At 30.6% G+C, this 18,143-nt stretch overlaps 1 protein-coding gene across 3 annotated transcripts in view; it reads left to right on the forward strand.

Annotated features, from left to right (window-relative positions):
• Positions 1–2,589: 2,589 nt before the first annotated feature.
• LOC139502213 (bifunctional glutamate/proline--tRNA ligase-like) overlaps positions 2,590–18,143 on the forward strand; it is a 28,416-nt gene continuing 12,862 nt past the window's right edge. For 2 of the 3 annotated variants that reach the window (XM_071291641.1, XM_071291643.1), the window contains exons 1-3: positions 12,741–12,856; positions 15,697–15,791; positions 16,786–16,898. In XM_071291641.1, coding sequence (XP_071147742.1) covers positions 15,723–15,791; positions 16,786–16,898 — 182 coding nt within the window. In that variant the 5' untranslated portion in view covers positions 12,741–12,856; positions 15,697–15,722. Of the gene's footprint in view, positions 2,612–12,740; positions 12,857–15,696; positions 15,792–16,785; positions 16,899–18,143 lie in introns of those variants that run through there. The other variant, XM_071291642.1, reaches the window with a different exon arrangement.

Consider the following 18,143-nt stretch of genomic DNA (forward strand, 5'->3'; position numbering starts at 1 on the left):
CACTCAATGATATGAAGAATACTGAAGCAAGGAATAGCATACATGTTTTTATAACATGTGTGTTTAGAATTTCCAGGAATATTTACATGTATCCCCTGAATTGTAAAATTATATAGAAAGCAAATAAGAAAATATTTGTTCCAATTAAATTGTAAGTGTTATAAACCTATGAAGGTTTCCGAAAAATTATTTATGTCATTGAATACAGCATATATATAGAAAATAAATCAGAGAGTAAACATACATAATTTGCCAATGTTGTACACTGAATACGAATAATAAAGTTGTAGTTTTTGTTTTCTGGAAGTTACATTTTATGTTTCTGCAAAACATGTGCATGATAAATATTGTAAGACTCTCAGTCTAAACAAATTATGAATTTGTTATTTTTTAATTATTAATTTTGGATGAAATTATTACTGTCCTGTTCAAATCTCCCACTTTCCTTTAAAGTCATATGTTATTCGGTGATGAAAAATTGATATGAAATTTTAGTAAAACTTGTTATTAGGGGCCCTTTCTCTGGTATATAATCAACCAAATTCTTCCCACAAAAGGGGGTATGTGTCCATCTGTGACCCTTTGATCTGCCTATGTAAAAGAATTATCGAATGTGCAAACCGAAAGTAGAAATAATGCATCATAATGCACAGTTCAATAACGTTATAGGGAAGGAATTAGGCTAATGTGTGCGTAATCTAAAGGTTTACATACAATATGTCAAAATATTTTATATACACTGTAAATAAAAATCAATCTGTAAGTAAGGTTACAAAATATTTCAAATGTTCAGAATACTCTAAAATATATATTATACATATTCGTGTGTATATTTTGCTTTGCATTGTATAAGCCCTTTGACATATTATGATAAACAACTTCACCTAAAATATGAAATATATTTTTTTTTATTTTTAACATTATTTGCCGTCTGAAAAATGTATATGAACAAAACCTTTGACAAACACAATACAGTTCACCTTGATGCAGACAATTGAAAAGTAAAATCATAAAAGTACTAAACTCCTAGGATAATTCAAAACTGTAAGTCATTAATCAAATGGCAAAATTAAATTATAAAACGCATCTAACGAATGGACAGCAACTGTCATAGTCATGACTTGGTACGGAAATTTTCAAATGTAGATAATGGTGGATTGCATCAGGTTTTATAGCACCATCACTCTCACTTGAATATCAGTTGGATCAAATTGCATAATATTTCAAATATGCGTGAACAAAACAGACATTATAGTTAAATAACAGTATATCATTTCTATCTTCACTTCCAATTATTAACCAGTCTTTCACTTATATCAACATTCTACATGCCGATTGTACTTGCAAAATAGATCTGCTTAATAAAGTGATTTAGTGTCTGTCTATTTTCTTTTTTAAATTATATTTTCTGTATTTTTTTTTGCCTATCACTTTGTTTCGTTGCTTTTGTTCATTCCTTCCCATTTGAGTTTTCGGAACTTATTTCGTTAACTGTTTGATAGAGAACTCTTAAATAAATTAATCAAGTTAAATCATAATGACAGCCAATTTGAAGTAGAAGACGTTTTATTCAAGTCAGTTCTTTTTGGTGTTTCTATAATCTGTTTTCAACTGATTTTTAATTTTTTTCTGGATATGTTTTCTGTCGATTGGTTTAATACTCGATGTTTTGTCTTCATATAGTAAGCCTAAGATCATTTTTTGATATGTAATTACCTGCGTTTAAAATAGGATTGGGTCTTTACGAGTACCCTTTGAATTTTGTTTTAAATATATGTAATCTTGAATTAAAGATGAACTATCCACCATTTTCTATATACGAAAATGCCTGCATCAAGACAGGAATATGACAGTTGTTATCTAAACATTGTAATTGTTTGTTTTTTTAATTGTTTTGATCTGAGAGTCACTGAGTATTATGTAGATGAAACGCGCGTCTGGCGTATTGAATTATAATCCTGGTAACTTTGATAACTATTATCCATTCTTTTGATGTGTTTGAGCTTTTTATTTTGCAATTTTATTGAGGAATTTCCTTTTCGGAGTTCGGAGTTTTGTTATTATACTTTTTATTGTTACATTTTTCTATATGATCACTTAATGCACTAGTACCAATATTGAAAGGGGACGAAATATACCAGAGAAACTGTAAAACTCATAAATCGAAAATAAACTAACAACGCATGGATAAAAATGAAAAGACAAACAGACAAACAATAGTACACATGACACAACATATAAAAATAAAGAATAAGCAACACGAACCCCACCAAAACCTGGGGTGATCTCAGGTGCTCCGGACAGGTACTGTACTAATTGTACTGCAACAGATCCGCATTTGTACAATCAGTATATCTTAAGTGATGCCCAAGGCTAAACAAGATAACTTATTGAACAGGTAAAGTATCACAAAAGCAATCGTTGATCTTAAACACACCTCTATACAAAAAAAAACCAAACGCTTGAGATAAACTGATATCTCCTGTCCCTTTTCTGCGAACTAAATCGTGTTTCCTAAAACTAATGATGTAATCTAGTTCTTTATTTATAGCTAACACGGAAGTGCTGAAGATTTTTGGAAAAAAGTTAAAACAACTGATCAATTGATCTGGTAAGGCTTTCATTAATTACTGAGTGCGATCATTTTCGATTTCGTTTTCTGTTATCTATATTGTTTATAGAGTACATTTAACAATGTTGCAATGCAATATAAGCAAAAATGAAACACACTCCGACCCTCCCTCTCCCCTAAATTACCATGAGCAACCATCAAAAAGAAACAAGAAACCATTGCTGCATTAAGAACAAAAAACCCACCTTTATTTATTCAAAGCACTTTAATATATTCAAATTTATAAAAAGTTTGCTTATTATAATTTAATGAAATGTTGACATAGTCATTTAAAAGTTTAACTTTTAAACGCGTTTGCTTTTTTATATTAGCATGAAATAATTGCTTAATCTATTCGTGTAGTTATCCTTCTTATAAATATCTATCAAAGGTTCCATTTTTATAAAGTAAAACGCCAGACGCGCGTTTCGTCTACTCATCAGGGATAAAAAATATTATATTTGGTGTCTGTTTTTACATTTTTGTATAAATATATTGTGTACATTTTATTCAACCTTACAAGTATCTATATTATTATGCAAATTAAAGATCTAAGTGAATTAGTTCTTTTATTTGATATTTCTCTTGTACCTGGATATACTTTGTAGGGTACTGACTGTAATTGCCATGTCAGACATCTTTGGTATAGCTTCGAACAATTTAGCGTGTTCGATATAGTAAATTTTTTATTTCGAATTAACATTTTCCATTTATTTTATTGAATGCCTGACTGTTTTGGCACTTATTGTACAGAATTTCATCTTGAATGTGTATAGAAGAGGTCATGTATTAAACAAGTGAGGCGAAATAACCAAAACGGGTATTTTACTCATTACTACATGTAAAAGACAAACTTTAGCATTGTTAAAGTCAGAGTACGGTTCAAACATGTATATGGACTCACCATAAAGTAATTCCGACAAAGATGTATCGTCGTCAGTAGTTTTTATTTCTAATATTTCGAAAAATAGTCCAAAAGAATACCCAATGTCATATAATTATTCCCATTTTAACGGCAGATAATTCTTTGTCAATTAATTCACAAAGTGAAACTCAATGGAAAATTCATCAATTAATAATTCGCAAATAATTATTTTCTTCTGCAAGCAAATTTAAATAAACGCTATTTTTGCATATTCTTTTAGAGAAGACTCTTCGAAAAGTGGCAAGTATTTCTCAATTAAGGACGAAACAGAATAAAAAGGGACCCATTACTTCTGATTTTGTTATATGAGTCATATTCAAGTTGCCGACGTTTCAAATTTAAAGTTTTTTCTTAAATGGTTTCAATAATTCTTGTAAAGTGAAAGTTCTTGTGACTTTGTTTACTCATTTAAGTCATGTAGACTAATTTCTATTCAAAAAGACATGTAATCAACACATGGAGACAACCTTTGATGAAGGTTTATTAATAGATATATTCTCTGTGACAAACTATTTAATATAAAAATTAAGATCACCATTTAATAGGTATTTACGCAAAATTTGCTGTTTCATTTAAATTCTACATAAAAGCAATCTTTGATTTAGTGTCAGTTCAACGATTCCCTATCCAAAAGACATCAGTGAGGCAAATCAAAAACAAAGATTTTGTGGATAGAGTTAGGGACGACATCAAAAGTTCAATGAAGGATAAAAAACTTAATTCACATAGTTTTTTTTTTACTAATTCTTAAAAAAAAAGTTATATAATTTTCTGATACACAAATCATTTTTAATTTGTTCATTATTATGGAATAGTAATAATACATATAACAATTACTCCATGTTTTCAAGAATATATTTATTATGCTGATTTGTTTTATAATCCCTGGACACTTCGGTTGAGAAATTGACATTTTGCTACTGATCCCTTAAATACATCTGATTCCGTTCCTCTACATGCAAGGAGAGAATGAATTTATTCAATAGCCGTGAAATGACTCATTCTTTAATTTTAATGCCGACTTTCTCAATAGTTTTGACTTAAATCAAAATAAGCCGTCCTTTTACTTTAAAAATTACTTTACACGCAATAAAACATTTGTAGCATTCTCTAGCAAAACATTTTTTAAAATAAAAATAACGACGCACTATTTTAGGTGAATATTAATATAGTTTGAAATTCGAAAGCATATATGTGCAAAATTTAAGGCTTTGTTAGTTCGTAATTTACATATCAATTTATGATTTGAAACGATTTTCTCTTCGTTCAATATTTTGTTTTTATAATAAAATATTTATAAACACTACTATCAAAGAAACTAGTTTGTAAATGAAATCTCTATTTACCTACTGGTCCTTCGATATGTTATTTTTGTTTTATGAGACGCAATTTTGTATATAAAAAATGGACTGCGGCTTAATGGAATTCCGACAGCGACCCAAAGTGAAACGAGTGGAAGAATAGATTATAGTATATAAGAGTTTAAAATCTTAGACATTCGATGCATATAGAAAGTAAGAACTTGTATCACAACCCTTCCCGTTGACTTTTGAAAAGAATATAAGAGCATATGAACTTTCCATTTCAAAATTATTTTTAAACTTCATAGTATATCTGCCACAGTTGAAGCCGTAAAAGGTGTTCCTTTAGGAAATTTCTTTTTCCTTGTCCTGATTACGTACAAAATTGCATGAACAGGATATTCTAAAAACTTTGCGTGTCCCAATGAAAACACATGGTCACGTGCTAAACTTAGTATTACATTAATTGTTATAGGGAACACGGCTTTTTGTATAAATATGCATACTTTCATTTTCTATATTAACCACTTTTTACAATTTGTACCTGGACAAAACAGTTATGTGCAATAAATGTATAATAGTTGATTATTCTGTTCTACAATTTCAAGTAAAATAATAGCACGACCATCTTCGAACGAATTGTGTTTATAGTACCAATGGTCACCGTTGTTATATATTATATATAGGAAAATAGTACAACCATTTCGAAAAATTTGAAAGATAATATTTCCTAGTGTTTTAAAATTTATATTGCAGTCATTCTTAAAAAGATATTCTAAAAAATAAATATAAATTATACCCTGACATCCACTAACAGTGCTTCGTGCACCTGCCTCAAGTACACAGAAAAGGCTTACCAAAAGCTTGGAGAGATACGTATACAAAATATCGTTTGAATTAGAGGATGATAAGGTGATATTTAACTGTCGAATAAATAAATAAAAAAATAATCTAAAAGGCTTTGGTTAATAATTTTTATCTATAATAGTAAGTTTTGTTGTTGATATATGAACTTGTCTTAATGTTATTCCATAGAAGAAAAAGAAAGTATACCTGAGACTTATAGTTTTATGTTGAAGTGCAGGGAATTAAACACCAGCATCCTCATTTTCATCATCATAGAAAAGGTCATAGTTTAACACCCCTGTACAAAAATATATCATAATAAGACATTTTTGAAGCATAATTTCCGAAGCCATAAATAGAGATTATAGATATAGACTATGTGTTGCTATCAACTTGGTGATTTTGATATTATAATCACACACTGAATAATTTAATCAAATTTGAATCATATGTATGAAAACAAATATACAAGTCACAAAGGGAACGATACACAAGTTTGACCCCCAAATTATATAAATTATAATTACTAGAAAAAACTGTGAAATTCAATGAAAAACATGCATTGGTAAAGTAAATGCATATGATTGGGAGAATCTGATCAAATTGAAAAGTTATAGATACTGTCAAACTGACAAAAGTCGACACTTAATTTCGAAGAATGGAATAAAGAATTCAGATCTCTGCAAAGAAATTTGAAATTAAGAAGACCAGGCTTAACTAAATAGAGTTTTAAATTTTAATATCGGATTTTGAATTTTGGGTGAAATTATGATTTTTGTGATGATAAAAAATCATAGAAATGAAATTCGCCTATTAGTCTTTAGTATCCTATTAGTAAACTATTTGAAAAATCCCTCATGTCAGCTATAAAGTAGTTATAAAACATTTCGTGTTGTCATAGTTTGTGTATATCGTCGCTGGGCTTCTTAAATGTTGTAAATTACAAATTTTTCAAGAAAAAAAATCTCACAAACAGGCTTTGAAAATTTTGGCAAAATGCATGCTTCCAAAATGTCGTATGTGAACTTAAACATTTTTGTAAATAGCAGTGAAATAAAAACTTTGACATTTCTGGATTATCCAAAAACTTAAATAATTTTACAGAAATAAAGAAATGTACAATTATTTTCAAGTTTTCATACAACATTTTGGAAGCAAACTTTACAAACAACTGACATTGGCAATTTTGTAATTTGTCTTATTTCACACATTTTGATTGGTCTAACTGTATGCTATTATGTAATAGCAAAGATTTCCATCCGCAGAATCGTGTTCCTTTTGACAGTATAGTCAATGAACAATCTGTATCAAATCATTATTTCAATACAATCTTGAACAGCCACATTTATTCAATGTTACATATATACATATATATACCTTTAAAGGGGCAACAGTAGTATATCGCTGTTCGAAAGTCATGAAGTCATAAATATTACCATTATATTGAAGTGAAAATGATTAATGGTCAAAATGTAGTATGCTCTAGCGCGAAAAGAGACCAAGCCTTTCTAGTTATTAGAAATATTTCGAAGGCTTAGAACATAACTACAACCTGCAACTAGACGGTAGTGTATGGATGGGCACAACAATGATATATGATTAAAAATAATAGTATATAGGCAGATGTAGACATAACTACTATTGTTCCAATGCCAGATGGATTCTGCACCATATTTGTAGATTAATGGGCGTACATGGGCACATAGTGCATACGGATTATAAATGTGCAAATAGATACGATATTCCTAAGTTTGTATTTCTTGTCGTTTCCTTGATAGAGGAGTGCTTCTTACAAGGAAGCTATACACCCAAAAGTTCAAATGGTGAAGTTGAAATCATCCCTTCGTGCATTTTACGGACGCCATCACGAGTTGGATGACCGTTACATAATATCCGTTTCACAGATGATATAGGATATGTTCCTAGTGTCTCAACTACTATCCCGTTCGATTTCCACGAATGTGACATACCGAATTAGACTATTTATAGGGTTTGTTATAACATAAGCAACACGACGGATGCCACATGAAGAGCAGGATCTGCATACCCTTCCGGAGCACTTGAGATCATCCCGAGTGTTTGATGGGGCTCGTATTGCTAAGAATCTAGTTTTCTATGTTGTGTCGTGTGTACTATTGTTTGTCTGCTTGTCTTTTTTTTTAACCATGGCGATGTCAGTTTATTTTTGATATATGAGCTTGACTGTCCCTTTGGTATCTTTTGACCCTCTTTTGCATATTTTTCAAATGATAGCATTTGAGTTGGAATGTCTAGAATGTTCAAGAGAATATGTTATGGACTGTTCTTTAGTCTTTTCGTTAGTTTGTGATGTATTTTTTTGATTTAATAAATATATTTTACGGTGTTGAAAAATCAGAAATCGACTAAGAAGACAAATTAAATAACAAATACAAAAGCTATAAATAGTTGGAAATATTAAGAACTTGTCTCAAAGTTTTCTTGAAAAATTAACAATCTATTGATATCTATTCGTCATACTTGTATTTACCACACCAAATACTATATTTTGCACTATATCATGTATATACACCTTGTTGATTAATCTTGTTTAAAAGACTTTATCATCAAAACCAGTATGTTTGATTAACATTAATGGTTTATGTTATCCCGTTGAACACTTGCAGCACAATGCTCAGTCGGTTAATATATTACGTGTTTCAAATTTGAATTAAAATTCGAGATTCAACATCTGTAGTAAATAACCATATATTATTTATAAACCTCCCCCAACAGTAAAGATGAAAAGAGTCATTTCGACAGTCCTTAAGGGCATATGGTATCTTATCAGTCCAGACACCATCTTATACTAGATGTATAGTATGGACTTTTGTTCAAAGTACTTTCATGCTACAAACTAGACATAACTAGTGATTATGACGATATTATGTCTGATAAGCCATAATTGTGAGACTTTGGTCCTAATATCCATCTGTCTCTAGATTTGGTTTTATCAGATCTATATTTTTATTTTGTTTGATAATGCTCTGTATAGTATCACTGAAGGTCGAAGTTGTCCTGTTAGATATTGTATAACTGTTAAAATTTGGGGTTCGTGTTGCTTATTCTTTAATTGTCTATGTTGTGTCATGTGTTCTATTGTTTGTCTGTTTGTCTTCTTTCATTTTCAGCCAGGCGTTGTCAGTTTATTTTCGATGTATGAGTTTGACTGTCCCTTTGGTATCTTTGGTCCCTCTTTCATGTGCATGTTTGAATGGTGATTTTAGATAGGACAGCTTGATATTTTTGAGAACAGAGAAATTGCTATCATTACAAATTCAGCCTCAATAGATGCTTGAAAGTTGAGTTTCGTCTTTGTTTTTTCAATACACATTTCATTTTCATTGCATTTATGATAGATTTATAAAATGTGCCTTTGCAAATTAACGAAGTCTTGTAACATGGATGTCTTGAATACAAAAAGAAAAAGGCATGGCCTTCATGATGCAACCACAGTCACTTGGGAATTATTAAAAGCAAATAATTTTAACATTTTATAATAATGGTGCCTTCGAAGCGCTGTTCTGAATTGACCTTCATGCTTAGTACTCAAGCCAAATAGCTTAAAAGCCAATGATTTATAAATACTTGAAAAACTTTATGCCATACACGAATTGCTGAACCAATCTCAGGCCTACTTGATTGAGTAGTGAGAACCGTCTGAGCATGCCAACTTTCAAATAAAACAATGCCAAATAGAATAAAACATGTAAGGCATCTCGTTGGTGATTGACTGATTACAGGGCTAACTGTACCCTCATAGGCTGTATTTTTGACAGTTTTACCTATTATATGTGTTTTGTTCAAGCATCGTTGTAAATATAATAGAAATTGATGCGACTGTCATACAGGTAAGAGGTTTAGTTAGCTAAAAAACAGGTTCAATCCACCAATTTCTACATAAGAAACTGCATGTACCAAGTCAGGAATATGACTGTTGTTTTTTAGTGGTTTGATGTGTTTGAGCTTTTGATTTTGTCATTTCATAAGAAACTTTCGGTTTTTATTTTAACTTGAAGTTCAGTAATTTTGTGATTTTACTTTTAAGGCTAACACATTAACCTAGTTGGTATGATACACCAACTTTTTTCTTTTTGATTTCTGAGACGAAAAGATGCGCGAAACCTATAAAACAACTTTTAGTCATTCAAATGACATATTTACACTTTTCTCTGGAAAGACCTATTAATTTTATTTTGCTTATTATTTTTTTCTTCTGCCGCCACATTTTTCTTATAGTGCTTTGTTGTTTCACAACTCGTTCGCTATGCCCGTGTCTGTTGTGACGTTTTTGATTTTAACGAACGCAACCTATGTATTACTGGTAAATTATTAAACCAGGGATATCGTTACCAAAAATTACTGAAAACCTTTACTAAATTTTTCCATAGATATAAAGATTTGGTTTTGAAATTTGGATGTACCTGTAGAAAACTTATTTCAAACGGGATAGCACATCCTCAATCTTAGTTACAATCTGTCGATACCTGTAACTTTGCATTGCACAAGGTCATGTTTTTCTCTGGCTGTTTATGATGTCTTTACACTAAATCCATTGGATGTTGGATGTGTACGGATTGATAGTTTAGTCTTAGATGCATGATTTTTTTATTAGTTGCTAGTGGCTTTGAACTAGCTCTCAGATCTGTTCATTGTGTCTTTTTGTGTCGGGATGTATAAGTACCCGGCCACGTCCACTTATATTTTTGTCCATCTGATGAGTTAAGCCTTTTTCAACTGATTTTTATAGTTCGTTTTTATGTTGTACTGTTATATCACTGTCCCAGGTTAGGGGAGGGTTGGGATCCCGCTAACATGTTTAACCCCGCTACATTATTTATGTATGTGCCTGTTCCAAGTCAGGAGCCTGTATATTCAGTGGTTGTCGTTTGTTTATGTGTTACACATTTGTTTTTCGTTCATTTTTTTTACATAAATAAGGCCGTTAGTTTTCTCGTTTGAATTGTTTTACATTGTCTTATCGGGGCCTTTTATAGCTGACTATGCGGTTTTGGTTTTGCTCATTGTTGAAGGCCGTACGGTGACCTATAGTTGTTAATGTCTGTGTCATTTTGGTCTTTTGTGGATAGTTGTCTCATTGGCAATCATACCACATCTTCTTTTTTATATCATAATAAATAAAGGCAACAGTAGTATACCGCTGTTCAAAACTCATAAATCCATGGACAAAAAACAAAATCGGGGTAACAAACTAAAACCGAGGGAAACGCATTACATATAAGAGGAGAACAACGACATAACACTAAAATGTAACACACATAGACAAAATCCCACGAGAATAACAAATATAACATATATATATAACATCAAAACCAAATACATGAATTTGGGATAGACAAATACCGTGACACGTCTTATCGCAATGTGAATTTACACTCAAAAATAAGAGAAAACAAACGACACAACGTTATAATGTAATACACACAGAAACGAACTATAATATAACAATGGCCATATTCCTGACTTGGTACAGGGCATTTTTAAAGGAAAAAATGGTGGGTTGAACCTGGTTTTGTGGCATGCCAAACCTCGCACTTTTATGGCTATGTGAAATATAACATCAAAATGACAACACAGGACTACAATACACGAGAAAACCTTGGGATCTTTTGCATTAGGTTAGTAGATATATAACCTTCAAAATAAAACCGGAAGTAGCAATTTATCACCCTTATTTTAAGCAAAAGTATATAGAAGCTATATATTTTAGCATCAAAGAAAAGTAAGGTAGTATTTGACACCGTGAATAAATTTGGTTTAACCGGAAGTGGCTTATTATCTCACTGGATTTATGAAAAAAGTTCCTCAGGTTACAAGAGCGCAATTATTTGTTTACATTTTACCGGCAAGTTTTTTAAGATGGTACTCAGAATAGAATCCTATACGGCTTCTGGTTGGATGATACAGGATTGGAATTACATTTAATCGAAAGCTTATCCAATTAGGTTTAAAAATTGCCGAAAATCATATTCACATTTTTACGAATTATAGAAAATATCTTCTGTTTCTGCACGTCGGGGCCATTAAAAATATGCCTTTTTCATTAAGCGAAAAAAGGAGACGATCTTTTTCAACTGCATTTTAAGTCAATTTGAGCCACATGACCCTATATACTTTTTTGGTTGTAATGCAACACTGGCATTTCTAGGAACAGGAACTGCTACCCGTTTTTCCCTAGTTTGTGTAGTCTTCGAGAAAAAAAAATACGGAACACTAGTGGTACCCTATGGAAAATACGAATAATTGCGCTCTTGTAACCCTCAAAACATTGTATTTTTACAAATCAGTGTGTGATAAGCTATTTTTAAGCCTGGGCCTATTGTTTTTATCAAAATTTTCTTATCTTAAGTTAATTTGAGTGGAAAGGCCTTCAATTGTTCTCTGAACAATTTGTTTTGAACTCTGTTTTTGTAAAAATGATTGTATATTGCATATTTACTGTACGCCTTTAAGTATGTTGCATTTCTGGAAAGGATATTAAATAAAAATAACAAAAAAATAGCCACATTTCCTTTTATTTTGATACTTTCCTATTAGTAAACAGATATGAGCAGTTTCCTTCCTCCCTTCATACAATCGAACAGCTACCACAATAGATTTTACTCGTAAGTTAGTTTTCCTTATTACTTCATCTAATTTCATATTCTTAATCCATATGAAGTAAATAGCTAAGACAAAATGCGATATAAAAAAGTTATATAACTACATCAACTCGAATATCTTGTTGATGAAGTCACTAATCAAATACAAAATTATATACTACTATTTGTTTTATTTCAATGAATGTATTAACATCAAGCATGACACGAATATTTGTTATGCAATCATCGTTAATGTAATTGGCATAATAATGTATTGGCATTCAAGTAAAAATGCTTTTCAAGAAATCGTTGCTATTTGATTATAGATAAATATGACTGATTTTAAATCCGTAAACATGGGTTATAAGAAATATAAATATGTATGGGAAAGGAGTATGAGCCCTAATCAGTTTAAAGACTCGTCTTCTCAAAATGAGTTGTTAACTGGAAAAGCCATGTTTATAGAACCGAAAGTAAATAAAGAAAACCAGACGTCACGTGATTCAACTAATGCGTAGTTAGTCTGTTCAGTTGGCGGGACAAGAAGCTTTAAGTGAGTAACAGTTTATATTTCTACAAAGAACTGTGTTTTGTTATTACTATGTATCCATTTTTTGGGAAAGTAAAAGTGTCATCATGCATTAAGGTTTAATTTGTATAATTGAAAAATCATTTTTTCTGAATTTAATATTTAACATTGTATTGTTTTTGGGAGAGTAAAAGTGTCATTATATATTAAGGTTTAAATTTGTATAATTGAAAATATTTTTCTCTAAATTTTATATTTAACATTGTTTTGTTTTATGTTATGATTAACATTGTATTTTTCTGATGTTCACGTCAAAGAATTATTATGCATAGATATATCCTTTTCTTAATTAGCTAACTGTGAGCACTCTCAGATTTTTACTTTGCGACTGTTGTGATTTTTATGGTCGTTTTGTTTTGTGTGCCTTGTATCGCATAGATGATTTAATCCTTTTTCATCTGATTTTTTTTAATGTGTACGTTTACACGATTTCCCATTAAAAGGGAGTTTTTGGCACCCACAAACATGTTTAACCCCTTCACATTTTGTATCTGCCTGTCCCAAATCGTAATGTTAATTAATCGTTTTGTAGAGTTATACATTATTTTGTCATTTCATTGTTTACCTTCCGCTATAGGGTTTGCTTATTATGGAAAGCTATAAAGAGACATATCTAGGTATTAACTTCCATATCATTTGTATCGGGTGGAGAGTTGTCTCACTTGCAACATCTCCTTGTTATTATATGATTTGTTAATTTGCTCCGAAATAAGATCGGGTTATAAAGATGATATTATAATATATAAAATGTTCATTTTTTTTTATTTATTTGTACTAAAAGGATAAAATACTCTTTTTTCACTTTTAAGATTGGGATTAGCGTTCTGGTCCAAATAACATCAAAGTCTCATTTGCTGTACTGTTTTGTTCTCTCATTTTGTACTATAATTAGATTTGTAATTTTGATTCTAATAATATAACACGATTGTGATCACTTCTCCTTGATAAGATAAATTTAAAGTAATGTAGGAACACGAAAAATGGTTGTGATTACAAATATTATAGTCGTTATATGAAATTTTATAATTGATCGAAATCTGGAAAGTAACATATCAAAAGAATAAACAGTCATACGCAGGATATCTCATTGTTTTTCAGCATGTGGTTTCAACCTCTACCTCTTTATAGTTTTATATCATAAATTAGTATTAATCTTTTTTAATGAAACTTTTTTTACCGATCAGACTTTTTCGACATCTTTATCAACCTAGACAAATAATATTATATTTTGTCTGTTTTTGAACATCTACTCTTTTATATTGTTTGGTAAACAATTCACTAAGAAATACATCTATCAGTTTACTGAAGCAAAATAAATGATACGAAAAAGCATCTGCTATTATATATTTATAGTTGGCGGACAATTAAAACAATTGTCGTTTCCATTGTTCATACATCTATCCGTCCGTTTAAAAGTCACCAGTCTGTTTATTTTTCACATGGTCATCGAACACTCCTTCGTTTTGTTGAAGTGTTAGTGATAATATTCTATTTTAGAACAATCCAAATCAATATATACTTTGTAGTAATTAGATCATACGACATACACCCATTTTTATAAACAGGTAGTTATATAGACTTTCTTTCATATGTAAATTCAAACAATTCAAAACATAAATCAAACCCACAATTGTTATAAACAATTGTAAGAACACTCAAATCAACTTCTCGTAACATTTTGGAACTTTTATTTTTAACAAAAATGTACCAAATGCTGATCTTTTTGTTATGGAATGATTCTTTGTCGATTTGATATTGTAAATTCAGAAATTTTAAAAGAACAGCCGTATTTGATATATTTCTTCACATTAAAAGTTCTTTAAAAGAATTGTTTCGGGAAAGAACCAGTTTGAATATCACGGGTAGTATGAAAAGATATGATCAAGTTTGTTTCAGTTGTCGAGACGGTCATCGTGCCGGACAAAATCAGGAATGTGTTTCTTTATTTTATGTCAGTATGAAAGAGTTTACACAGTTTGTAGCATTGTGTACATGAATACTTTATGTTAGTTTGAACAAAATAATTACAACATAAAATTAAATTATTGATTAAAATAATTCGGTTATCCTAATCTTATGAAATCAGGTGTGTAGGCATGTATCTTAAAGTTTATTTTCTAAATGGTTAAAAATTCGTACTCAAATATAGATATTTTAAATTTGTAGAAATATTGTGACTTGTTTTTTTTTAATAAATCTATGTTTTATGTACTACTTACTGTAATTTAGTATTTTTCTTTATACAATGTATTATTGAAGCACTATTTCAACCTTTTGAAATATCAAATGGTTAGTATTATAGGGGTAACAACATTCTACAACACCTAGAGTATTCATGTATTAATGAGTTGGCGTGTTAGGTGTAACAACTGTATGCAACAATTAGAGTATCTACGTATGAAATGGTATGTGAGTTAGCGGAAACACCTTTAGATGTTTGGTTGGCTGTTTATTGTCCAATGAAAATTTAATGTATATCTAGGGTTAGAATATGTTAATAACGAACCCTACTTTAATACCTATACAACGATACGCGGGTCAAGATGTCTACGTGCTAGTTCACACAAGTTTAAACATTTGACCGTAACCAAAGATATTTTTTAAACCAAGCAGACCAGGCTTTACTTTTCTAATATGCAGCTTGCTTACAAAAAATACCAGCAGTTCAATATTTTCTTTAGTTGAATAGTTAAATATTAAAATTGTAAAACTTCTAGCGCAACTTATCTATTCTATATTTAAATGCATGCCGTCAATAGAGTTTTATCCATCCATATGACGGATACAATATCTTTTTTTTTCAGCTCAAGGAAATTGAAACCAACTTTAAATGATGGAGCAAGAAATGCAAGATATTATGGACCAAATTAATTTTTTAGAAACATCAAGTGCAGATTTGGTAGGTCAAAAGTGTAGTAGACTGATAGATAAAGCGCATGTTTTAGATAACATATACGTATACAATGAATAATATTAAAAAAATAGCAATTTAGCGTTAACAAAATCATTTGGTATAGACCGTTTAATTTTTTGTATGCTTTAGTTTGCTGTCTTACTCAACATATACCCTCACGATACTTAACAAAGAGTAAATCCTGGATAAGCATAGGTCTGTTCTATGTTCCTTTGGAATTTCAACCAAAGATGAACAACTGGATTTTCCATCACTGTATTGGATACCTAAACTAAATAAGTGTCCTTACGAACAACGGTTTATTGCTGGGTCTTCCAAGTGCTCCACGAAACCTCTTTCTAAATTATCAAAATCTATTTTATAAGCAATCAAAGCCGGAAACCAAAGTTATTGTGAAACTGCCAATTTTAGAGGTGGCATGAATCAGATGTGGATACCAAAAAATTCAAAAGATCTTTCAGAGTATATACAATCTAAGACCCTCTCATCTTGTCATAGTACTAAAACCTTTGACTTTTATATACTATACACAAGTATTCCCATTCCAAACTAAAAGAAAAATTGAAATAGTTGGCAATACTTTGTTTCATTAAAAAGAATGGAGAACGTCGATACAAGTTTTTTGTCTTGAGGAGGGAAAAATCCTACTTTGTAAAGAATCACTCAATATTTGAAATACTACCAATTTACGCAAACACATTATCTGAAAAGATTAGAAATACAAATGACAAAATGAAAATGATGGTTATAAATTTTAATCAAATAAATTGATGAAAAATGAAATTGATTGTGTTTAAATTATATTCAGATAAATGAGTTTTCTAAAAATATAAAAGCTTATTAACCAAAGAGAACAAATAGCATACACACAGTTTGGCAAGGAATAAAGTTAAATATAAATAATTTCCAAAATTTTAATCTTCTCCAAGACTGCAAATAACCTTTCTTAGATAAAAAAAAATACATGCATTACTTTTAGGGGGAAATCGAAAAAGCAAAAGCAAGTGGTAATGTCCAAACAATGAAAAGAATTTACCAAAAGCTAACGAGTGAGGATGGTTCTAAAGATAAAGAAAAGAAGAAGGTAACCAGGTAACCGCCTTCAATTTTCAGAAATGTTAAAGAGTACTTGTTACGTCACTTTTTGTGGCGTTGATACACTCGTGTGACGCCCATTTTATAATTCGTTTATGCTGTATTTTTGTAATATTATTTGTTTAATAGTTATCAAGATCAAAATGAGGATCTTTTAAAAATCATGATTTCATTACATTTTTGACAATCTTTCGGCAATCCCTCGTAATATACAAAAAGGATCTGAGAGTGTTTATAGAATCAAGGATTATGATTAAATATTACAAAACTTACAAAGACAGATAGACAAAAAGAATAAAGAATAGAAAATAATGCATCGCTGTTAATGTTGAGAATTGAAAATAATCGCCAAATCAGATACAGAATAGAGTAAAATGCGCAAATAATATAACGAATAGAGAAAAAATACCTAAACCAATAATGCATACAAGAATGAGGGGTCTATTCTCCATGTGGTTCCTCTTCTTCATTACACTTTGTTATAACTTGTGTTAGATTGTTTTGTGAATATACTGCTTTCAGAATCAATTCGGAAATCTTTACAAGTTTGGTAACCTTTACTTTTGTCACAGTGGTTACCTTGCACTTGTCCTTTGTTGCCAAGGAGTTATTGAATAACAGGCTCTCGACTTTGGACAGGCATGCATATATAGAATGTGGAGGTGTTAAACATGTTTGTTTTTGTTGATGCCATCGTCTAACCTAGAACAGTAGTGTAAAAGCACAACATAAGAAAAAACTATGAAAATCAGTTCCATATTTACTCCACACGCCAGTATGAAGAATACAAAAACAATAACACTAAAACAATAGACACAGAGCACAGATCAGATATAAGAATACTCAAAGTTATTGAAATCTATTGAACTCCAACTTTGAAAGAATACAACCCCTTCTGATTTACCGTCATCAAGATCACTCATAACAAAACATTTTAGAGCCCGGCATGTATAAATACGTAACACCGAAAAAGTCAGCTTAATAGAATTGTTTAAGGTTAAGGGGATGGTAAGATACCATCAAAGTAGTTTAACTCCCGAAAGATTATACTTGTTTTTATAGCTAGTTGAACACCTCACTTGTATTTGAAAACCTTTTGTTATTTTTAGGTCATCAATGATCTTCAACTTTGTATTCTATTTGGCCTTTTGATAAAAAAAATTCGAGCGTCGCTGACGAGTCTTTTGTAGACGAAACGCGCGTCTGGCGTACAATATGTTAATCCTTGTATCGATGATGAGT

The sequence above is a fragment of the Mytilus edulis genome, chromosome 13, assembly GCF_963676685.1.
Source record: "Mytilus edulis chromosome 13, xbMytEdul2.2, whole genome shotgun sequence".
Classification (NCBI taxonomy): Eukaryota; Metazoa; Mollusca; class Bivalvia; order Mytilida; family Mytilidae; genus Mytilus; species Mytilus edulis.